We start from the raw sequence: 25,701 nt of genomic DNA on the forward strand, positions 1-25,701 counted from the left end.
TGCCTATTGAATGCACCAGCTTGCTGAATACATTCCATAAATGAGATTCTAACGTAATTTTATGGGTACTATCACATTGGAGATTACTAAAATGCACAAGACTGGATGACAATAACTTTCTTCTTAAAATTAATTAGAAAGTTTTTCCTGGAAAAGTTACTTGTTTTTACCTTTAGTGTACTTGTAATAAGAAGTCTGAAATAAATCTTTAAAACAAACAACCCTATCATATCTACATTAAGGCTCAAACTATAAATGGGAAATGAACACAATATTGCTTCAGGCCTCAGCATATTATGTATATCGGCCTGCTTGATTTTTGCATAAAGCATAACAATATTGAGGAGTGGTAAACTATGGAGAATAATTGGGATTTTAATAAAAAAAATTACAAGCTTTTTGCCTTAAACAGTTTCAGTTATAAACAGCTTTGTTAGAGAATATGCTCCTCTTATCTAATTTTTTAGATATCTTTAAGCCCACTTTTAGAATCAAGTAAGCCACTCAGTCATTTGTATCAGAAGATAAGAATGTGTTGCTAATCAAGAAATGATATATATGGAAAGTGATGACCCAGAATATTTCTGCATACAGGTCAACCAGTCCTTTAACTAACCCACGCATCTCAATGCAATTATAAGCTACTGCTATGTAATAAATGACATACCTACGCATTACTACACATTTTTAGCAAATGTTGGAAATTGTTACAACTTTTCTAACAATTTATTTACAAATTTATATATACATATATAAGTCAAAAACCCAACTAAATATAAAGCAAAAATAAATACAAAAGATTGTTCTAGGGAAATTACTCAAAAGAGCTGTAAACTCTATTGCACAACCTAAGAAGTCATTGTTTGGAGAGTCCTGAGCTAATATGCTGTCACTAAACAATTCAGGCACTTTCCCCACCCCCACCCCCCCCTTTTTTTTTTTATTATGTAAGCAATAAACTTTTCAACATATAAACCTCTGGGTATAACAACTCAAGTTCTATTCATAAAATCATGCTTAGAGAAAAAGTATTCAATAAATAAGACTCACTTCAATTTTTCTTTGAGACTTGTTTGCAAAAAGAACCAAAAGGTACCACACTAAACTTTTCAATTGAATACTGTAATTTAAAAGCAATTATTAAAACTGTAAAAAAGTTCTGCAGCATGCCACTACTGAAAAATAGTTATTTTATCGAGACAGTTAGTGTTAGTTCATTTCTCCCATTTTAATTCCTGATAAAGTTGTCAAAAAACAAACCGATGCTCCCTTGCCGTGTTATTGTATGTCTCCACTTAGCACAGTTCAGGTTTCTGTGGCAATGCCTGACTGTTCCTATTAAGAGGAAAAAATTGTTACTTCTAGGTCACAACAGTGGAAAAAACCTCTATTGGCTCATATTTTTATTATTTTAATTTTCACTATACGGTATGTAATAATGCACAAGACTTCTTACTAAAGCGGCCATGCTGCTATAAATAATAAGTAATCAGCTTTGCAAAATTTTACTTGCCAAGGACAAAATGTTTTAAACAGGTAATACTGTAGGGTTTTTTAGTCATTTAGCATCATAGCAAAGAGTAGGCGAGTATGAATCGTGCCCAGACTGGTACATTTTCATGTCAATTTTGCAAGGCTAAAGGAAATCATGCAATGTATGCCAATTTTTTCAAAGTCAGCAGCAGCTCACCCTCTCTGAAAAGCAGGGAACTTATTTATTTACCTTTAAGTGCTTATCCAACTTGGAAAATTCTGGTCAAAAAATATAAATATATACTAAACTGTCAAACTTGGGACCAGAAAAAAAACTGGTACAGTACAGTACAAACACTTAAATCTGTTTTTATTCACTCATAGCTAGGCTGTGAACCAGACATGCCAAACCCGCGAAAAACAAATCGAAATTGGGCTTGTTTTTGGCTGAATTGGCTTGTGAGTTGATTGTTGGCTAGTTTTTGGCTTGTAGCTTGTTGGGCTTGTAGCTTGTTGCTTTTTTGTTTTGGATCAGCAAGCAGGGGCAAGACTGGGAGAGAGGGGTGCACAGTGGGCCCACCACAGTCCCAGACTGCATGCCGAGGGGACAGAGTGTTGTGGTTCTCAGGGGACAGGGGAACAGTGTTGTGGTTCTCAGGGATTGGCTTGTTTTGGCCTTGTTTGGGATTAACTTGATTTTTGGCTTATTGTGAAAGTTGGGGTGCTTATTTACCGTGTGAAAGTTGGCAACTGTTGTGAACCCCTTCGTTCACAATACTGATGAGAAGTTACTCAAGCAGCCCCATTAATATCATTTGGACTACTTGTGTGAATAACTGCACACCAGTGCAGGCAGGGAGTTTACCCCTTAGAAGGCACATGGGTCATACAAAAGCAGCAGCTTTAATACCCTCATTAGAAAGAAGCACTCTTAAAACCTGAAAAGTACCTATTCTAGCAAATCAAAGTTTGTTAACGCACTATCCACTGAAAATACTTTGACTAACATGGTGAATAAACAGTAATTTTATTGTTTTGAATGTGTAGATTTATATTTAAGATGAGTTTTGGCTGACATGGAATTTGGTTATCCTTTATATTAATAGCACAATTGTAGTTTATAAAGGGTTCATACATGATTAAAAGATAAGCATATTAGAGATTGTTTAAGTAACTTCTTGACTTGCTAGACTTGAAAACAAACTTTTCATTAACGCTATTAATTATCAATACATTATAAAATGTGACTGGGAATTTTGTTTCAGGTAGAAGCTTCTGGAAAAATAATTTAGATTAAAAAAATTAAAATGGTTTACTTTGAACATCAAAGTATAATTTAAGTGGGGACATTCAATTCTTTTTAAAAAATCAACTTTCAGCAAGAAACACGATAGATTAGCACTTTCTAAAGAATCCATATAAATCATACCAATTGTAACCCATTTTAACAAATATCAACTATTTAACAAATTTACTATATGGATAGAAATACATGAATTACTGAAACGTAAGAACATGTTGCCATGAAGAGGCTTTCTAAACTGCTAGTTGCACACAGGAAAAAAGGCCACATCATACACTTTAATACAGGATTTATTTTACTTTAACTGGGAGGTATTAATTTTATAACCAATAAAGAAATCGAATATTAAAATGCCTAATTACACTGATCAACAATTCATGCTGTAATCTTTGGCAGCCAGATTTTAAGATTATTTTAATGAATTTTAAACAAGAATTTCTAACATCGAATTATAAAATAGCAATAGGAAATTTACATGGCAGTGACATCTGTTTGCTGTTTATAGTGAAGCAATTGTACATTTGTATTATAATACAAGTTTATAGTTCAGAATGATTCTGTATTCTGAAAATTGATCTTTCAGTCATTTTCTTTTTCCATCTAGCAAGCATGGGTATTTATCAGAGATATTAGAAAGGAATGGTCAGGACTGTCATTGTTTAGTGATGTGAGAAGCATGCCCTGTTCCCTCAGAGAAGTAATGTACTGTCTTTGCAGCGTTATCTACATGACTAAATCATTTGAATCAAGATCATTTGTCTGGCACGTTTAATAATTTGTAATATGGATTAGACACCATGGTTATAAAACAAGAAACGGAGATACATCTTAGACTATGCTGAGACAATTCAAATAGGAGCTTTAGGATGCCATAATAATACTGAGGTACCCTATTTGTTACTGAGCCTTACAATACTCATGACTCCTGACATGATTCTATAAATTGTAACATGATACTTCATCAGGTGCTACAACAGCGTTGTCCTGTGCACCCTACGAAGTTATTACAACATGGATACTCCTAACTGTGTCAGACTGTGCTCTGTCAAAATTACACTAATACCGATGGGAGATCCTACCAGTTCAGGGTACCCCAAAAATTCTCCATTAATTACTACTGCTGTAGCACATGACTTTGCAGAATGCTACCACTCATTTGAGTATTTTAAAAACTAAAAGTTGCACAACTAAGCAAGCTTATAAACAAACAGGAACATATTTCAGATATCCAATTTAAGAACATGGAATGGCCATACTGGGTCAGACCAATGGTCCATCTAGCCCAGTATCCTGTCTTCCAGCAGTGGCTGGTGCCAGATGCATCGGAGGTAGTGAACAGAACAGGGCAATTTTTTGAGTGATTCACTCCATCATCCAGTCCCACCTTCTAGCATGGGTAAAGATTGACAGGAGTTCAGTCTGCCTTTTATGCACAAGGATTGCCTGTAACGTATCCCAGTGCATCTAAGGATGTAAACATGAACATGCATTGTTCTGTATGCTGCTTGTCAATATAGCACTCCAATGTGTATGAATCAGATGGTTTATAAGGTGAATATTTGGCTTGGATCCTTAGGTAATGTACTGAAAAAGAACACATTCATACAATAGAATTTAGTTAGCCAATTGTTTGAAAGGACACACAAAATAGTCTTCAACCAGCTTCTCCACTTATAGATGGAAAATCAGCTTAGTTGAGCTGCAGAAAGGATCGCCCAAACTAAGATTTCAGAAGAGAGGCAAGGTCAGAGGCCACAGCTAACCAAAAGTCTCAGGGTATGTCTACACTTACTGTGGAGTGATGCTGCGGCGATCGATCCACCGGGGGGAGCGGGAGGGGTCAATTTAGCAGGTCTAGTGAAGACCCGCTAAAAATCGATTGCGGATCGCTCTCCCATCAACTCCAGAACTCCACTGGAATGAGAAGCGTAAGGTAAGTCGACAGGAGGGTTTCTCCCGTCGACCCAGCACGGTGTAGACACAGCAATAAGTCCACCTAAGAGATGTCGACATCAGCTACGTTATTCACATAGCTGGAGTTGCATAACTTAGGTTGACTTACCACCATAGTGTAGACCTGCCTCAGTTACCAAGTTTCCAGGAGTGGGGGGGAGGAGGGGAAGAATATCAATTTAGTACTTCAAAGAATATCCGAATATCCATACAAGATAGACAAACAACTCCAAGTGGATTCTGAAATAGAAGCTGATCATTTGGATACTCACATTTTATATATAAAAAAAGTTTAGGGAAAATTAATTTTAATCCAACTCACCTTTTCTTTCCTCAAAAATCCTTCCCTGAATTTATAAGTGGTAAATCCCCTTACACCAGCAGAACGTAGCCGCTGGTACTTAGCCTGAATATATAAACCCTTCTGTACTAAGCCTGATTTATAACTGTGTTGCAATCGACCATCTGTAAAGTTGTTCTGTAGAGGGGAAAAAAAGAAAAAATGGACAAAATGATCGAATTTCAGAACTCTGGTCAAAGAGGTCTTTTGTATTTTATTGTATTCAACTATTTTAAAGTTACAATTACACAATTATACACACAAACTTACAGTACTGAAGTATTATTCATTTATAAATGCATATTCCTCCTCTTTGCCTCCTATTTAATACTTCTCAGACCCGTACTCACTGTTCATAACACAGAACTGCAGTGTGGTACATATTGGCCAGTGGTCCAAAGTAGCTCAAGTTATCTTCATAGAACAGGTTTTGATATCAAAATTATGAGCACTGAAGAGGTTGTATAATGTGGGCAATAAATGAGGTGGAAGGGGAGATACAAGCCCCTTGGGGGGGGGGGTGAGTATCTCTCTATATAAGCAGCTGTTCTAATGAGTGAGTAAAATCCTGGCCTTATTAACACACTGACTTCAAAGGAACCAGGACTGCATCCAAGAGCGGTCTCTGGTGCATATGCTGAACGTAAGATATCAAATTAGATAGCATTACCTGGAATCACTTCAGTCTTTAAAACCATAGGAAGAACATCCTAGCCACAGAGCTATGCTTCCTTCACCTCTATATTGGGCTACTGTAAACTCACTTCAAGTAGAACGGAGGGTGAAGGCCACAGAGAAACAGAAATAGAAAGTCAATGGCACTATAAATACTGGAGCGGACAGACAACATATGTAGCAGGAACAGCAGTGTCCACTATAATTAAGTTTGTTTTAAGTTTTCCATTCTCAGGCACTCAGATGCCACACGAAAGGGTGCAATATAAGAATATTAATATAAAAAATTCCAACCTCATTTATTATAGTTTCTCAGGTGGTTTTTGAGCATTTTGTTTGAAATTTGCGAACTTGGTCTTGCCCGAAGGTGATTTTTTTTTTTTTTTTTTAGGAGTTAAGAAAAAATTGTTAAGTCTACTTTTGAATACAAGAGAATGCAAGAGGAAGAACAGAAACCTTCCGCATGTAAAAGTCTTGTAACCTTTCATGAACAACTTTAATTGCTAGAAGAAAGCTGAAATTTGTCATGAAAACAGCCGTCACTGAAAAGTGCTTTTGAGTGTTCTGGTAACATTTGGTAGCAATCTGACAGAGTTGAAAAAAAAAAATCACATGCTTCACATACACAATATATTTTGTACCAGTTTTTCAGTAAACTTGCAATGTGCAGCTAAAAAAGGCTTGCACAGGAGAGGAGCTCATTTATACAAACTCCTAGAAGTCTTTCTATTTCAAAGACCCTGTATTCATCCATGATATACTGAGAAAGCTGCATTTATCAGGAAAGATGAACACGTCAGTGACCATGGTGAAGCTTACTGGAGTTGGAGGCATAGGATTCTTGGCAGATAGCTGCCAAATACTCAACTTCTCACAGGGAGATCAGAATAAGTCCAAACCTGACTGTTCTCAGGATACAATACAACATCATCCTTTATGCAAATATATTGCCATAATATGGGAAACAAATGTTTTTAAAATTCTAAATTAAGCCCGTGAACCTTGGTAAGGTTTAAACCAAGATTCCCCCTAAACTATGTGCATGGGCAGTCTATGCCCCAATTGGCAGGCATCTTGCATTGAGCAGGGGAGTTCTTCAATCAGGAGGCATCTGCCTCCTACCATGAGAGGAGGCCCCAAGGCTTTCCCACAGCCATCACTACTGTTTCCAGCTTGGGAGAAAGCTACTGAGGCTTCCCTCTCCTTCCACACCGTCTGGTCTTCATTCTAGCAGGAGTGGTTAGGAAGATGATTCCAAGGCTATCCCCCTGCATGTCTCTCTCTATGGAAATAAGCAAATAATGGATACAGAGAGTAAGAGGAAGGAATGGGAGTGGGGCTGCTGCTGTCATAGGTTCTATGTTTGAACTAAGGAAATCATTTGACACACACAAAAGCGGAGAAAAAAAACAAAAAGACAACACTGATGAAGAGTATAGTCAATTGTAGATAAACCTAACCAGAAGCTTAATTATGTATTTGGCAATCTGGCACTGTGATAGCAGACACATTAGAAATACCAAAGATAGATAGGTTTCAGAGTAACAGCCATGTTAGTCTGTATTCGCAAAAAGAAAAGGAGTACTTGTGGCACCTTAGAGACTAACCAATTTATTTGAGCATGAGCTTTCGTGAGCTACGAAAGCTCATGCTCAAATAAATTGGTTAGTCTCTAAGGTGCCACAAGTACTCCTTTTCTTTTTGCAAAGATAGATAGTAATGGGTTTTGGTCCTACCTACTGCTACGTTCAGTATCACATTCCACAAAACCAAAGTGTAGCTTATTCCAAATTACTAACACTCCTCAAAGACAAATTTATGCAATTTAAACAGATTCTGCTACAAAATTACTCCACTGCTCCAAGTTATTTGGAAAATCTTAAGATGTTTCAGTTTGAAACACAAAACAATCTAAGGTTCTAAATTTCATTTAATAATCAATGTAAAACTATTTTACAAAGATTGATAATATTGTTTGTTTCTGAAACCATCACTTCAAAAATGAAGTAACATTGATTTTCAAAATATTTTATTTTTAATAGCAGAGACTATATACCAAATAATATTAACATCTATGCTATCCCACCATACAACCATGACTGTAGAACATGGTTAATTAAATCATCGGAATTCTAGGATAATGATTTTATTTAAATGATAAACATACCAGGTGGGTTTACTGATTGCCCTCATCCCTTGGGTGCATTATGAATCACTAAGTCAAAGGAAGAGCTTTTTAAACCTAAAAACTTTCGGTATCCCATAAAAAAAAACTGCTCCTCTAGAGTTTGTTACTCTTTTCATAAAGTATTTTGAACAAAATACTTCTGCTTAGACTCAACAGAACTTGTTTCATACACAAGGAAAAAGATTCACCTAAGTCTTTTGGTTGATCAAGATATATTAACATTAGAAAGCAGTCAAACTACCATCTCAGGTATACTGAACGCACTCCACCTTCAACAACATAAGAAAATATTATATGCAAGACAAGGGAAAATTCAATGCAAAAAATAAGTTGATGAAATTTTAGGTCAAAAAATCAATATCCTTTTTCCCATACCAACCATAATCCATTGCTTTTCATACATGCAAAACATAGTGCTGCTGCATATGCTGTTTATCCAAAGTGATACTGAAGCACAAGGGAAGATATTATTATGAATGCAACAGTGGCTTAAAGCTCACCTTTATGTTCCCCCAATCCTAAGCAGAATTCCAAGTTGACATGAATTAAGACTGACTTCAGGCTGCTTTAAGTTACATCAAGTGCCAACAGACCAAAGGGTTTCATATGGCAGGCAGGGAATCAACCCTGATGTAACAGAACCATCTACTTCCCCTGTGCTGGTAAATAGACAGGAGGTGCTGACACAGGTGCCATTATGGTAACGTGTACACCAAAGGATCCCAAAATAATATTCTCTGTAATGTAATTTTAGTGTAAGACTACTTTTTTAACCTGTTAACTAAAGTAATAACTAAAAAAGGCTAATTTTATAACACTATGAACTTTATCTTGAGGAAAGTTTGTTTTTCTTTTAATCTGGTGGGACTTGTTGGCTAAGTGCATTTAGTAATAGGCTACGGAGAAAGACACCACTAGCCAGGATGGGAGAGCCTGAAAGTCATTTCTATCTAATGGTTCCATTAAGTATAGTTAAGAATAAGAAAGTCTGAAATTTGAATTTAGGCTTTGGTGCCAACTACCTGTATATACTTGATCATAATAATTCTGCCTCAATTTCCCTATGTGTAAAATGATGATAATAATGCCTACCTACTTTACACAAGTTTTCTTTTAAAAAAAAAAAAAATCCTTGCAGTGACCTTGTAAATATCAAGCTTTTTCGGTGGCTTATCTGAAGTGTGTTTTGTGGAAAAGGTGGATTAACTGTGATCACTCCTCCACCATTCACATGGCTCATGGAGAAAAGGGATATTCTGGACCATGAGTCAGTGACCTAATTGCCTTATACCAAGGCCACTTTAAACTAGAAGAGGTTGACCCAGATTTGATCAGCGTTTTCCTATTATGAATGAACCTAATTGGGCCCATGCACAGCATGCCACTCACAACAGGAAGGAAGAGATACAAGTAATCTTTGTTTTACATTTAATTGACTTTGACCCCAGGGTGCCTTTTTCTGTCAGGACACATTGGGAAGCCTCTGCAATACCCCAGAATCGGGTGATTTTGCTGACTCTCTTACATCTTGTGGTTCCTGTAAACAAAACCTAAAAGGAATACTTATCAGATAGAATGAGAAAATATAAAACATAAGAAGATTACTGTTTGGGATTCATTATATCGATTTAAGGCAATTTTACATGAAAAATGCAAACAGAATGCAGTAGAAGTGCAACTAAAAAGGGCGATTTTTTTCTTAAACTTGGAGAATACTTTGAATTTCTCATGTAGCGTTATGACAGCTACAACATTCCACCAGGCTTAATTTCAAAAAAATTTCAGTGGAACAGTATCCTAACAAAATAATGAAATTAGGAGTGAATATATTCATGTAAGGTGTTTCCTCATAGGCAGATTTGACAGATTTTGATTTCTGTTTGTTTTTTAATAAATTGACAGATAGCAATGTTTATTTACGCTTTTTTTTTAAATTATTTAAATTTTCACAGTTGTGGGAAGTTATGGAGAAGGTCAGGCAATAGTTATTTAATGACAGTAGATGGTGATTCAAAAAGTTAAAGCTTTAACTGTTGAAACACAAATTGTCAACATCACATGTCAAAAAATACAAAGTAAATATCCTTAAATCAAATTCTGAAGCAACATTTCTCTTACTTTGCCTATCTGTGAATGTCTATTCTTATGGATAGAAATTTGTGTTGGTTTGTTTGCATATGGTAAAATCAATGTTTACCAACATTTACTGATAAAAACCCTAATATCTTCCCAAGTCTACTTATTGGTCAGATGTTTTAGTAACTCCCATTTTTTCTGCAATTTTGATTCTAACATTTGCTTTTTAAGGTTATTTTTCCTCTTCTATTGTCCAACACTAGCCCCATGATCTTGCCACTCTCTCCTTCCTTGCCCAACTCTCCTTTCAACCTTACTGTTTTGCCATTCTGTTTGCCCTCTCCCTTAATAATGTTATTTAAAATTACACCCTGGAAAAAAAAGTCAGCTCTCTTACCAACCTGGGAGACCCCAAATTCTAGTAACATAGGGTATGTCTACACAACCCGCCAGATCAGCGGGCAGCGATCAATCCAGCGGGGGTCAATTTATCGCGTCTAGTCTAGACATGATAAATCAGCCCAAGTGTTCTCCTGTCGACTCCTGTACTCCACTGCCGCGAGAGGTGTGGGTGGAGTCGACGGGGGAGCAGCAGCAGCCATCTCACCGCGGTGAAGACACCACAGTGTGTCGATCTAAGTACATCAACTTCAGCTACATCCATTCACGTAGTTGAAGTTGCATAATAGATCGATCCCCTCCCCCTCAGTGTAGACCAGGGCTTAGGCTTCCAAAATATGATAGCACTCCAGCTGTTACAGGAGGGTTTGGGGACTTGGGGAGGGAAAGGAGTGGAATTTTCAGACATCCAGTTCTGACATAACTCCCCTCCTACTGAAGTCAAGGTAACCCCCCATTACTTCAATGGGAACAAAGTTCAGCCAATGCTGACCATTTTTGAAAATCTCACCACTAACATGTCTGTTTAGGGCAACATGCCTAAATCACAACACCACAGCCTGAAATGAAACCTTATGCATACACTTGGCAAGAGTCAATCAATACCTTAAAGGGTCTTCTGAAGGGTCTTGGATTTTCCAGGTGTCCTCCAAATGGTCTGTGAGTAAAAATGTCATTTGTTTTTGCAGCATAATAAGAATTCTAGAAAAATGGCACAGATAGTTTATCAATGTTAAAAACAATCGTTTCAAAGAAACAGAATTTTTAGATGAAGCTAATTTGTACTGTACTTTTTTGGCCTAAGATTATAACTGTGATGGATTAAGTCAGTGAAATTGCAGCAGTGCGTTGCCTATTGAACTGGAGTATAAGTTGCAGAGACTTATTTCAGATTACAGAGTAGTAGCCGTGTTAGTCTGTATTTGCAAACAGAAAAGGAGTACTTGTGGCACCTTAGAGACTAACAAATTTATTTGAGCATAAGCTTTCGTGAGCTACAGCTCACTTCATCGGATATGTCCCCTGAATAGATATGTGGACACAGTTGGCAATGGATTGACAGAGCCAGAAGATTACCCAGAAGTCACCTACTACAGGACAGGCCCAACAAAGAAAATAACAGAATGCCACTAGCCATCACCTTCTGCCCCCAACTAAAACCTCTCCAACACATCATCAAGGATCTACAACCTATCCTGAAGGATGACCCATCACTCTCACAGATCTTGGGAGACAGGCCAGTCCTTGCTTACAGACAGCCCCCCAACCTGAAGCAAATACTCACCAGCAACCACACACCACACAACAGAACCACTAACCCAGGAACCTATCCTTGCAACAAAGCCCGTTGCCAACTGTGTCCACGTATCTATTCAGGGGACACCATCATAGGGCCTAATCACATCAACCACACTATCAGAGGCTTGTTCACCTGCACATCTACCAATGTGATATGTGCCAGCAATGCCCCTCTGCCATGTACAGTGGCCAAACTGGACAGTCTCTACGTAAAAGAATAAATGGACACAAATCAGACGTCAAGAATTATAACATTCAAAAACCAGTCGGAGAACACTTCAATCTCTCTGGTCACTTGATTACAGACTTAAAAGTGGCAATACTTCAACAAAAAAAACTTCAAAAACAGACTCCAATGAGAGACTGCTGAATTGGAATTAATTTGCAAACTGGATACAATTAACTTAGGCTTGAATAGAGACTGGGAGTGGATGGGTCATTACACAAACTATTTCCCCATGTTTATCCCCCAACCCGAACTGTTCCTCAGACATTCTTGTCAACTGCTGGAAATGGCCCACCTTCATTATCACTACAAAAGGTTCCTTCCCCCCTCCCCCCACTCCTGCTGGTAATAGCTCACCTTAAGTGATCACTCTGGTTACAGTGTGTATGGTAACATGCATTGTTTCATGTTCTCTATGTATATAAATCTCCCCACTGTATTTTCCACTGAATGCATCCGATGAAGTGAGCTGTAGCTCATGAAAGCTTATGCTCAAATAAATTTGTTAGTCTCTAAGGTGCCACAAGTGCTCCTTTCCTTTTAGACTTATTTCAGTTCCCACAGCTGAAAAGACATAGGGCACCACTCCAGAATATGGCCCCTTTGGACTGTACAGCAGCCAGATCTTTCCAACTGAAGATCACCCTGGTGTGGGGCAGAGAGCCATCAGATGGCACAGAGCCAGCATAGCAGCCTCCTATACTAACCCTCTTTGAGGGGGACATGGGGGGCACGGGGGGAGGGAGGAACAGGAGTGATGCAACCAGATCTTTGGTGATCCCTGGCTGGCAAATGGGACTTCTATTTTTTTTCCAGAGTCATTACCAGTCAGACTTTATAACTTTAGAGCAGCCATATGCATTTCTAGCACGCTCATTACTGTAATACCCATGCACTGAACATCACCTTAAGAACTGCATTAGATTTGTCCGTAAGGAGGACTACTCTTCACCCTTTCTTGATTGTGGCATGTATCAATATAAAAGAGGCTCATCTACCCTAGAGACATGCACTATTTCAGAAGCAAGTGACACAACCAAGTGGTGTTGGAAGTGTTTGTCACTACAACTGTTGAGTGTGTATGCAATTAAGCAGCCTTGGTTATGTAAAACAGTGCAGTGCCACCACACGCAGCACTCCCTCCCACCGCTGCTTTACCTGTGCATTGTGACCCTTTTCCCATAGTTTCCAGCACAGCTGCCGGGAGCTCATGCATTTTTTAAACATATATGACACGTATTAAGTTATTTTCATACATAAATCTATCTTCCAGATGCATGTAAAATATAAATACAAATATAAAAAAGTGTTATAGAAATTGTTTTATGTAGGCAGAGCTTAAACGATGCTAAGTTCTTCTTTTAACAACTGAAAATTCACCATAATTTTTATCGCTTCTTTTAATGATAAATCATTAATATTTCTAAAAGTTTTGAATTTGTTGGGACTCCTATTTTCTTCAAACAATTTTTTGATCTTTGAAACAGTTATAGTGTTCTAAAGAAAACTTATGAAAGAAAAGTATCTATACCAGTGGTTCTCAACCAGGGGTACAGGTACACCTGGGAGCATGCAGAGGTCTTCCTAGGAATACATCAACATAGCTATACATTTGCCTAGTTTTACAACCGGTTAGATAAAAAGCACAAACAAAGTCAGTACAAACTAAAATTTCATAAAGACAATGACTTTTTTATACTGCACACTGAACTATAAATACAATATTTATATGCCAATTGATTTTATAATTATATGGTAAAAATGAAAACGCAAGCAATTTTTCAGTAATACTGTGCTGTGATATAAGAATGGCCATACTGGGTCAGACCTAAGGTCCATCTAGCGCAGTATCCTGTCTTCCGACAGTGACTAATGCGAAGTGCCCCAGAGTGAATGAACAGAACAGGTAATCATCAAGTGATCCTCCCTTGTCACCCACTTCCAGCTTCTGGCAAACAGAGGCTAGGAAAACCATCCCTGCCCAGCCTGGCTAATAGCCACTGATGGATCTATCCTTCATGAACTTATCTAGTTCTTTTTTGAACCCTGTTAAATTCTTGGTCTTCACAACATCCTCAGGTAAGGATTTACACAAGTTGACTGTGCACTGTGGTGAAAAATACCTCCTTTTGTTTGTTTTAAATCTGCTGCCTATTAATTTCATTTGGTGACCCCTCATTCTTGTGCAAGGAGAAGGAGTAAATAACACTTCCCTATTTACTTTCTCCACACCAGTCATGATTTTATAGACCTCTATCATATCCCACCCACTCACCCACCTCCATCGATTCTTTTCCAAACTAAAAAGTCCCAGTCTTATTAATCTCTCCTCATATGGCAGCCGTTCCATACCCCTAATAATTTTTGTTGCCCTTTTCTGAACCTTTTCCAATTCCAATACATCTTTTTTGAGATGCATGCGGTATTCAAGATGTGGGTGTACCATGGATTTATACAGAGGCAATATGATATTTTCTGTCTTATTTCCTAATGATTCCCAACATTGTTTGCTTTTTTGACTGCCGCTGCACATTGAGTGGATGTTTTCAGAGAACTATCCATAATGACTCCAAGATCTCTTTCTTGAAGTATAGTTGGGATTAGGTTTTCCAATGAGCATTACTTTGCATTTATCAACATTGTATTTCTTCTGCCATTTTGTTGCCCAGTCACCCAGTTTTGAGAGATCCCTTTGTAGCTCTTTGCAGTCTGCTTGAGACTTCACTATCTTGAGTAGTTTTGTAACATCTGCAAATTTTGCCACTTCACTGTTTACCCCTTTTCCCAGATCATTTACGAATATGTTGAATAGGTCTGGTCCCAGGACACCATTATTTACCTCTCTCCATTCTGAAAACTGACCATTTATTCCTACGCTTTGTTTCTTTTAACCAGTTACCAATCCATGAGAGGACCTTCCCTCTTATTCCATGACAGCTTACTTTGCTTAAGAGCTTTGATGACAGACCTTGTCAAAGGCTTTCTGAAAATCCAAATATTTTTACACGTCATTCGCTAGAGTTATGCTCCTTTCTATTTTCCTCACTAGGATTTAACTTCCACTTTTTAAAGGATGCCTTTTTCATCTCTTACTGCTTTTTACTTTGTTGTTTAGCCACGGTAGCATTTTTTTGGTTCTATTTCTATGTTTTTTAATTTGGGGTATACGTTTAAGTTGCGCCTCTATTATGGTGTCTTTAAAAAGTTTCCATGAAGCTTGCAGGGATTTCACTTTTGGCGCTCTACCTTTTAATTTCTGTTTAACTAACTTCCTCATTTTTGTGTAGTCCCCCTTTCTGAAATTAAATGCTAGAGTGTTGGGTTGCTGTGGGGTTTCCCTTGATTTAGTCCCAAGTAGAACAGAGGATCTGGTCCAAGAGGTGAATATAGCTGGACTGCTTGGTAATAGTGACCATAGTAGTGACAGATCCCGTGCTCCAAGTGGGACTAAATCAAGAATTGCCTCTCCTCTTGTGGGATCCAGGACTAGCTGCTCTAAGAAGCAATCATTTAAAGGATCAAGAAACTTTTTCTCTGCATCCCGTCCTGAAGTGACATGTACCCAGTCAATATGGGGATAGTTGAAATCCCCAATTATTATTGAGTGTTTTTGTTTTTATAGCCTCTCTCATCTCCCTGAGCATTCATAGTCACTATTCACCATCCTGGTCAGGTGGTCGGTAATATATTCCTACTGCCATATTCTTATTATTGGAGCAGGGAATTACTAGCCAGAGATTCTATGGTACAGTTTGGTTCATTTAAGATTTTTACTTCACTTAATTCTATGCTCTCTTTCACATATAGTGCCACTCCCCCACCAGCATGACCTGTTCTGTCCTTCCGATATATTTTGTACCCTGGTATTACTGTGTACCATTGATTATCCTCATTCCACCACATTTCTGTGATGCCTATTGTATTAAATGAGGATATTGATATAAGACACTAGTTCATCCATCTTATTACTTAGACTTCTAGCATTTGTATATAAACACTTCAAAAACTTGTCACTTTTTAGCACTTTGTCTCCCATTACATGATGTAATTGAATGAGACTCTTTCATTTGTCTGTTTCTCACCAGATCCTACCCATATTTTATCATCTTCCATTCTCTCCTCCTTACTAGGACATAGAGAATCTCCATTAACAGATCCTCCCCTAAGGGATGTCTCTTTCAGAACCATGTGCTCCTCTGCACCTGTTAGCTTTCCCCCAGCCCTTAAAATTAAAAAGGCCATACAGCAGTTTTAAAAAAAAAAAAGTGCAAGCAATCTGGCTCCATTTTGGTTTAGGTGGTGCTCATACTTCCTGCATAGGCTCCCCCTTTCCCAAAAGTTTCCCCTGTTCCTAATAAATCTAAACCCCTTCTCACTACACCAGTGTCTCATGAATGCATTGAGACCCTGCAGTTCTGCCTAACTGGCCCTGTGCATGGAACTGGAAGCATTTCAGAGAATGCCACCATGGAGGTCCTGGACTTCAATCTCTTACCTAGCAGACTAAATGTGGCTGCCAGGACCTCTCTCCTATCCTTCCCTATGTCACTGGTACATACATGTACCACAACCACCGGCTCCTCCCCAGCACTATACACAAATCTAATCTAGATGTCGAGAGACATCCACGACCTTCGCACCAGGGAGACAAGTCACCATGCAGTTCTCCCGGTCATCGCAAACCCAGCTATCTATGTTTCTAATGATCGAATCCCCCTAACTATTACCTTGACACTTTTGTATGTTTATTTCTGGTTTTGTAAGCAAGTAGTTTTTAAGTGAGGGTGAAACTTGGGGTACCCAAGACAAATCAGACTCCTGAAAGGGGTACAGTAGTCTGGAAAGGTTGAAAGCCACTTATCTATACATTCCAGAATGTGTTACAGTTCAATAATGATACATTTGCAGTTAACAGCACTGTGTCTGGGATTTCATCCATGTGTCTAGATGTCAAATTATTAACAACAGATTATGCAACCAGTTGTTTCTTACTGCTGCTTAATTATAATGAACGGAAATAGAACAAAATTAGTTGAAAAAGATAGCTGAAGATCAGGCATGCTGAACACCCCAAACAGAAAGGCTAGCCAGACATTCATTCCACTTGTTCCCCTAAATTTTATGATTTTGCTGATATTACGCTAAACTGTTACAGTTCTTCCGCAGAACCCAGGATGAATTCCTTAATCCGCACCAAAATTGAGCCAAATAAAAAGATTAACGTGGATGTAATTTATCTGTTGCAGTTTGGGATTTATTTATTTAAAAGGTTTAGTTTCTTATTACATGGAACACTTCACACAATTTTAGGATTAATTTGTTTTAAAAAAAATTTAGCACCTTTTACATTTCTAGATTAAATTCAGGCTATAAACCATTTTATTACTGTGGGCAGAGCTGGAGTAAAATACAGTCACCGCCCCCTGCACAAATACCCCTCCACTCTGACCTTTGTTAATTACTTATTATTCCACAACATGATCTCTAGTTATATAGCTCAAAGATACTGGCCTATTTTGCTCCCATAGTGCAATAGAATATGTTTAATTTACTTTTCACAAACCCCTAACTCTCAACATTTCAGGTTTCTCCCTCCCATATCTGTATTTCCTGTCTGTGTATCTACATGCATTTTTCCAAGCTGAATCTTTTTACTCTCTCTAGGTCACTTCATTATCAAATTATTACCTATTATCTCTTCTTCCCTTGTGGCTATTTGCAACTGCCCATCCACCAAGCACAACTTTTTATGAGTGTCATTAACATTCGCCCAGTTCTAGATCATTCATGAAGATATTTGGTTAGAGTGGACCCAACATTAACATCTGTGGGATTCCACAAACTATCTTCTTCAAATCTGACACACTGCTATTTAAGTCTTTTTTTTTTTAAATGGTCCTGCCTCCAGTTTTGAATCCATGCGACAATATTCATATCCAAGACCACATGAATTTGTTTTGGTAGCAGGATTCTGTGGGATACTAATGCTTTACTAAGATCCAAATACTAATCTTCCAAATTCCCTTTCCCTACTTTTTGAGTGACTTGATAAATTAGCAATGAAGAATATCGGTCAAAAATTATTTTTAGTGGATAGATTTCTACGCTGCTTACTTCCCATGATTTTGTTCTTCTCTTGATACTTAGTGATTTCTCTTAACATTTCTTCTATATTTTATTAGAGATAGAATTGATAGTAAATTAATTGCTAGGATCACTCTTCATTTTGAAGACCAATACTACCTCTGCTTTTTCTAATGATCTGGCACATACCCCGTGTTCATGACATTTCAGAAATGTGTGTCATTCATGAGTTTTACAAGTTCCCTTAAGAGCACAGAATGTATATTATGCAGACTGGATGATCTGTGTATTCATATTTAATGTACTTTATTGCCTTACTTGCTTTTTGTCAATAACTTGTATAACATTGTCTCACTTTCTATTTGTGTAAATTTCTCAGGTTTTCTTGAAGGCAGATCTTTTTGAAAAGGAGTTTAATATTAGAGCCATTTTGGGATCTTTATTTTCATTCAGTTCTTTAAATAGCTGCCTTCACTCTTCTCTACTGCAGTACTTTCCAACCCAAGAGATGCCAGACTACTCTAGGGGGATCAAGGCCAAAAGCAATAGATGTTGAGAAAGCTGTGTGGCTCTGGATCTACCTTAACACACCCTGCAAAATTACTCTTAAGCTAAAGCTACAGGTGGCTCCTTGAAAACAATCTCATCTCCCTGCTCCTGCAACAGCCTATAATTCTGTGATAGATACTCACTTGTACAGAGATCAGGCTTAAGCTACAGCCTTTCAGGCAAAGTTCTTCTCCCATGGCACTCAGCTCAGCTACAAGAATATCTGCCACCCAGCCACTACAATACACCCCATGAATGGCTATCTTAGCAGCATACAGTGAGTGGGGAAATAGTAAAAGGGAGCAAAATGAAGAGAAACATTTTTTAAAAGACAAAAAAAAACAATACAGAAGAGAGAAGATGGATGGGAAAGGAAGCACAAGTGTGCCAGGGCAAGACAAGGGCAAAAAGGGATGCTCATCTGCCAATCTGTCACAACTGGGAGCTCTGACTAATAAAGACTGGTAAAAAATGTTCTAGTGCTGTCCCTAAAAGCCCTTTTAATCTCTTAAAAGATTTGGCTAGCACTAACTCATTCTAATTTTTGCTGACATCTTCTAGATCAGTGGTTCCCAAACTTGTTCCGTTTGTGCAGGGAAAGCGCCTGGAGGGCCGGGCTGGTTTGTTTACCTGCCACGTCCACAGGTTCGGCGAATCGCAGCTCCCAGTAGCTGCGGTTCGCTGCTCCAGGCCAATGGGAGCTGCTGGAAGCAGCGCAGGCTGAGGGACATACTGGCCGCCACTTGTCTTCAAACTGGCTAGCACATGGCTGGCTCTCCCCTCTTCGGGATGCCCTGCATTGTTCTTTCATAGCTGACGTTGCTTCTTACTCAGCAACTCATCATTGCCGGAACTTGTAAGCGTCAAGGCAAAGGCTTTTTCTGCTGTCCAAGAACTCTCGTTTGCAGTTTCCTGTTAAATATCAGGCTAAAGTTTTCACTGCACCCTCGGTAGACACAATGCATTAACTCAGTTCCCACTTTGAACCAACACCCTTTTGATTTGCACTGAGTCTGTTAACTGCTAAGCCGGGCTCTCACGGTTTCAAATGCATAATTTCAATTTTAGTTCTGAATCAAGTATTATTCATGTCCTGTCCTAAACTGTTCTGTAGCATTGTCAGAGCTGTTAGAGAGTTGCCATATTACATCCCCAAAGCAACTGCATTTCAGTGGTTGGTGAAACTAATTGTGGGTAATAAAAACAAACTTCTGGTAGACGAAGGAAAAGTTTGATGAACCCATGGAAGTTTGACATTAAAATATTAACTAGATGTGTCAAAACATTGAATAAGGAAGACCACAAATTTGATGTCTCCTATCTAGTTTCTTTTATTCATTCTGCATGCACCAAAACAGTCCCTTGAAAACTAGGAAGTTGAGGCTTTAGTTCTAGTTTACAGCGTGCCTTTGCTTATCCAACTCTGTTAACTTACAGTCACTTATTTATCTGAGGGTATTTCAATACCCAAATAGTTATAGTGGCACAGCTACAGCTGCATCACTGTGGTGCTTCAATGTAGACATTACTAACGCTGACGGGAGAAGTTCTCCCACTGGTTTAGTTAATCCACCTCCCTCAGAGGAGGTAGCTATGTCGACAGAAGAATTATTCCGTATACCTAATGCGATCTACACCAGGAGGTAACTCAGGGGTGTGGATTTTTCACACCCCTGAGAGACATAGAATCATAGAATATCAGGGTTGGAAGGGACCTCAGGAGGTTCATCTAATCCAACCCCTGCTCAAAGCAGGACCGATCCCCAACTAAATCATCCCAGCCAGGGGTTTGTCAAGCCTGACCTTAAAAACTTCTAAGGAAGGAGATTCCACTACCTCCCTAGGTAACGCATTGCAGTGTTTCACCACCCTCCTAGTGAAAAAGTTTTTCCTAATATCCAACCTAAACCTCCCCCACTGCAACTTGAGACCATTACTCCTTGTCCTGTCATCTTCTACCACTGAGAACAGTCTAGAACCATCCTCTTTGGAACCAACTCTCAGGTAGCTGAAAGCAGCTATCAAATCCCCCCTCATTCTTCTCTTCTGCAGACTAAACAATCCCAGTTCCCTCAGCCTCTCCTCATAAGTCACGTGTTCCAGACCCCTAATCATTTTTGTTGCCCTTCGCTGGACTCTCCAATTTTTCCACATCCTTCTTGTAGTGTGGGGCCCAAAACTGGACACAGTACTCCAGATGAGGCCTCACCAATGTCTAATAGAGGGGGACGATCACGTCCCTCGATCTGCTGGCAATGCCCCTACTTATACATCCCAAAATGCCATTGGCCTTCTTGGCAACAAGGGCACACTGTTGACTCATATCCAGCTTCTCGTCCACTGTCACCCCTAGGTCCTTTTCCACAGAACTGCTGCCTAGCCATTCGGTCCCTAGTCTGTAGCTGTGCATTGGGTTTTTCCGTCCTAAGTGCAGGACTCTGCACTTGTCCTTGTTGAACCTCATCAGATTTCTTTTCGCCCAATCCTCCAATTTGTCTAGGTCCCTCTGCATCCTATCCCTACCTGCCACCGTATCTACCACTCCTCCTACTTTAGTATCACCCACAAATTTGCTGAGAGTGCAATCCACACCATCCTCCAGATCATTTATGAAGATATTGAACAAAACCGGCCCCAGGACCGACCCTTGGGGCACTCCACTTGATACCGGCTGCCATCTAGACATGGAGCCATTGATCATTACCCGTTGAGCCCAACAATCTAGCCAACTTTCTACCCACCTTATAGTGCATTCATCCAGCCCATACTTCTTTAACTTGCTGACAAGAATACTGTGGGAGACAGTGTCAAAAGCTTTGCTAAAGTCAAAGAACAATCCATCCACTGCTTTCCCTTCATCCACAGAACCAGTAATCTCATCATAGAAGGTGATTAGATTAGTCAGGCATGACCTTCCCTTGGTGAATCCATGCTGACTGACATACATAGCTATACTGATGTAAGTTTCCAGTGCAGACCAGTCCTTAGTAAACACTTGAAAACAGACTAAATTTATTTGTAGAGCAATTGCCCAGAGGGAACATGCATTTATTTCTAATTATTGCAGGTCAGCATTGGTCCCACTGTAATCATTTGCCCAGTTTAATATACAAATTTTATTTAAAAAAGACTCATTATGGAGGTGTCAGTAAAGGCCCCATCTAAATTTGGTGAATTAAAAATCTAGAGTAACATGAGCTTTTTAACTACATGAATGTTAAGTATGTCCAATTATTTCTATTTCCGGAATTTTTTTTTTTCTTATGCATGTCCTAAAATCTTTCTGGTAACTAAAAGATAATCTCTTTGCAAAGGAGAGTACTTAATTTAAGCAAGATGTGCACTTTGTCCTTTGGTCAGCCACTGCGGTGTGTGGGCTCGCGATCAGTCCCTGTGTTCTTCATCCAAAACTATTATATTGTACTTCAGATGAGTCATTCAGTAATAAACCCTTTGATCTGTGCTTTAGGTGGGAGTATTTTATGAAGTAAGAGAAAACGTAGTGCATCACCAAATTTCTTGAATACAGGCTGCAATCAAATCCAAGTTTTAATTTAATAGTTCCCCATGATCTATTGAAATTGCAAAGTCATTCAGCACCCAGAATTACACTGACCTGTGCTGATTATCCTGTGTTAAAAACTGATCTCCCCATTTCCTGACTATCCTGAAAATGTTCTGACTCCACTGTAAATAGTTCCAACTCTAAATCACACAGAGTTCTGATTCCCAATAACCATGTCCATGCCAGAGAAATAAAAAAACAGTATAAGTTTAGGAGTGGTACATAGGCACATAAGAAGCAAAAGAATCAAGATTTTAAATCAGAATGTCATGATTTATGCAAGCCAATACCTTTTTGTATACTATGTAACAGTTGTAACACTTGAAAAAGTTCAGATGCAGCAGAGTTTACCCATGACCAGTAAACTTTAGTACTATTTAGATGTAATTTAACACAAATAAATCTTATGACGTTAAGTTTCAAAAGATGATTTGTTACAAGACAAGACAAGGGATCAAGAGACTTAAAAGTCATGTCAGCCCAGCCAACACAGCAAAATTTTAAATATGAAGATATAAAGGAAATAAAAAAGAAAGACAAAAAAAAGGGATCTATTTCACTTCAACTTACCATGGGAGGTTTCCTAATAAATTTCCTGAAAGGTGGTTTCAGGAATCTTATAGGTTTTTGGAATCCACCAATTTGAGAGATCTGTAATTTTGAAAAGCTACCGTTGTGCTCATTCCTGATTGGATACAGAAAATAAAAAAGGAATGAAAACTAAGCCAGCAATATTTCAAAATTAAGCTATTTGAAAAGTTTAAATTACGTACAAGTATTACAAAAATATGTTAAACTGGCACATTAATTGACAAATTACTAGTGGTCCATTTTCACTGTCGAAACCAAAGTTAAATGAAATCATCATTGCATACTGGTACACAGATAATAAACAGACAAGCTAGCGATTCTCTGTGCCTTCTTTAAATCCTCATTCTGCAACTGAAAATCTTTGTACAAATGATTCAGTGATGCATGTGCTTGGCCATCCCTGCCCTCTGCTGGCTGGAATATGTTAGATCTTCTTTTAATTATTTTACAGCTTGAACTTGTCTCAGCCTAGTGTGGCTGTCCAACATAGCTCTATGTCTTAGCGTTCTTATAAATGGAGAGTTCTATTAGTTCAAATGGAAGAAGACTGCACTTTTGGAGCTGAAGATCACAAGCTCTATTCCTCATACCACATTCAGTGCAGTGTGACATCCAGCGTCTATGTACCAACAGGATTTTCAAAAGCATATAAGGGCATGTCCACACACTACAGCAGCACTGATGAAGATGCTCTATGCCGACAGGAGAGAGCTCTCCCATCGGCATAATAAAACCACCTTCATGAGCTGCAGAAGCTGTGGCGGTGGGAGAAACTCTCCGCCAACACAGTGCTATCCACACCAGCGCTTATGTCGGTGTAACTTATGCCTCTCGCGGGGGTGGTTTATTCACACCCATGCGTGACAAATTCTGCTGACATAAGCTGTAGTGTAGGTAAGTGATTTAGGAATGCAAGTCCCATTGAAAGTCATGTACTCAAATACTGAATACCAGGGTTTCTCAACATTTTTCTTTCTGAGCCCCTCCCCCACCCCCAACAAGCTATATAAACTCCATGGTCCACCTGTTCCACAACAACTCATTTTCTGCATATCCAGTAGATTAAAAGCCATGGCTGACATTAGGGGGTAACAAGCAGAGCAAGTGCCTGGGGCCCCATGCCACAGGGGGCCCACAAAGCTAAGTTGCTCGAGCTTCAGCTTCAGCCCAGTGGGGCTCGGGCTTCAGCCCCAGACTACAGTGAGTCTAACACCAGCCCTGCTCTCTGGTTTATTTTGGCAGACCCCCTGAAACCTGCTTGTGGCCCTCCAGTGGGTCCCGTGCCCCTGGTTGAGAACCACTGCTGAATACAACATACTCTTAGCACCCTGGATTAAGAGGAGACAACAAATTTTGAAGGTGGAATTTTAAAAATCTGGTTGTAACCAAAGTTATGCATGTCAGATTAGACAATCAAATTATCCCTTCTAGGCTAAAAAACTATTTACCTATGAAAGTGCAGGATATGAAGAAACACTGCATGAATGATGAAGAACCCTTGGCGCTATATGCCACCAAAAGCAGCAAAGGTGCAAAGCGCAAGAAGAAAAACAACATTTCTTCTTCACATTCTGCACAAAATTATATTTTTTTCCTACAACTTTTGCAGATTTCACAATTGTACATTGGTGTCTTATATACAGTTTAAATATAAAGCTGAAAAATAACTGCCTGAAACATAATACTGGGGTTTATGGTTAGCAGTTTCAAACGCATAAAGCCTGGAATGCTGCTTTAAAAATGCCTTTTATATTCTCTCCTGATAGAAAGAAAACAGCTCATTAGCTTAAGCACCACTAAAAAGTCCTCTAAATAAAACCATACAAAATTTGTAATTTTTAAAGTTCTAAATTAAAACAGACATTATGCAGTACCCAAAAGAATGCTTACTGATATTATACCCTTCGGTCTCCTCCTTGAACAGGCCATACCTCTCCCTTCCCCCCTCCCTCTCTCATTTAGTATACCACAAATACAGTAGTGTCAACATCTACCTAAGAAAAGATTTACCATAAAAAGAAGCAGCCACTACAAGTCAAGATTTAGCTTTGGGGCTATACAACCGACCATTTCCATTTGGCTATTCAAGTTGCTTAGCACCTACTTTTAAATAAGAATTTATAGTATGGCCTAAAAGCATTTAAAGGTAAATCTCTATTGTTTGAAAATATATAGTTATAAAATGAATTCTAAGCACACCCATTGAGATATACTGGATGAGACTTGAATAGCAGTGAGTCAAGCTAGTCAGTTACATAATATATTCTGTATGATCTTCCATGAAAGTTCTCCTCAATTTAAAAAAAAAAAAAAAAAAAAAGAGAGAAACATGATGAGGATGTTACAAACTGACAAAAGAAAGGAAATTAGTTCTTTCTCCCCTTCTGAAGTCTGCACCCAGTCCAAGCCACAAATTAATTTTCTAATCAGTAGGTATTGCAACTTACTATGTAACAGACTTTGTATTTAAAATAAATATGCACTTGCATGTTATGAGGTATCATCAAATCAAGCCTTTTTTATTACAATTTGGCAGTTTCCTCCACAATTATTCTTTTCTATATAAAGAAGTAATCTTTATATATTCAGATTAATCTTTTAAGGTTAACAAGTGAAGTAGTAAAATTGAGTTAAGCAGACATTTCTGTGCTGAATGTCCCACTAATCAAGCAGTGGGAGGCACTCAGTGCAGTAATTAACTAAAATCTTTTGAAAAAGCTCTCTCTAAAATATTCTTGGAACTTCCGGCTTCACTGAAGGTATTCTAGATGGGGACATCACAAATAGCAGTGGTCGCACAGAACAATTAATTCCAGAATACTGTCAGTGAACCAGAGAATTCCAAGAGAATTTTACAACAAAGAGGAATTTTTAAATGGTTAAAAAAAATCTATTTGAACTGAATTCCTTCCTCCTTTCCACAGCCTGGCCAGTGGGAACATTAGACACTTAAAACTTAATTTTGATTTTCACATTGCAG

The 25,701-nt window shown here is 38.5% G+C and overlaps 1 protein-coding gene across 21 annotated transcripts in view; it reads right to left on the reverse strand.

Moving 5' to 3' along the window:
- The window catches only part of BCLAF3 (BCLAF1 and THRAP3 family member 3), a 59,428-nt gene that overhangs the window by 3,816 nt on the left and 29,911 nt on the right, over nt 1-25,701 (reverse strand). For 4 of the 21 annotated variants that reach the window (XM_073356850.1, XM_073356876.1, XM_073356868.1 and 1 more), the window contains 4 exons: nt 22,701-22,815; nt 11,014-11,109; nt 5,052-5,207; nt 957-1,335 (listed from right to left, as the gene is read on the reverse strand). In XM_073356850.1, coding sequence (XP_073212951.1) covers nt 1,306-1,335; nt 5,052-5,207; nt 11,014-11,109; nt 22,701-22,815 — 397 coding nt within the window. In that variant the 3' untranslated portion in view covers nt 957-1,305. Of the gene's footprint in view, nt 1-956; nt 1,336-1,723; nt 1,753-5,051; nt 5,208-5,246; nt 7,027-8,120; nt 8,202-9,358; nt 9,483-11,013; nt 11,110-19,120; nt 19,478-22,700; nt 22,816-25,701 lie in introns of those variants that run through there. The other 17 variants (XR_012160363.2, XR_012160361.2, XM_073356886.1 and 14 more) reach the window with 16 other exon arrangements.

This window comes from Lepidochelys kempii, chromosome 1 (assembly GCF_965140285.1).
Source record: "Lepidochelys kempii isolate rLepKem1 chromosome 1, rLepKem1.hap1, whole genome shotgun sequence".
In the NCBI taxonomy this organism is placed as follows: domain Eukaryota; kingdom Metazoa; phylum Chordata; order Testudines; family Cheloniidae; genus Lepidochelys; species Lepidochelys kempii.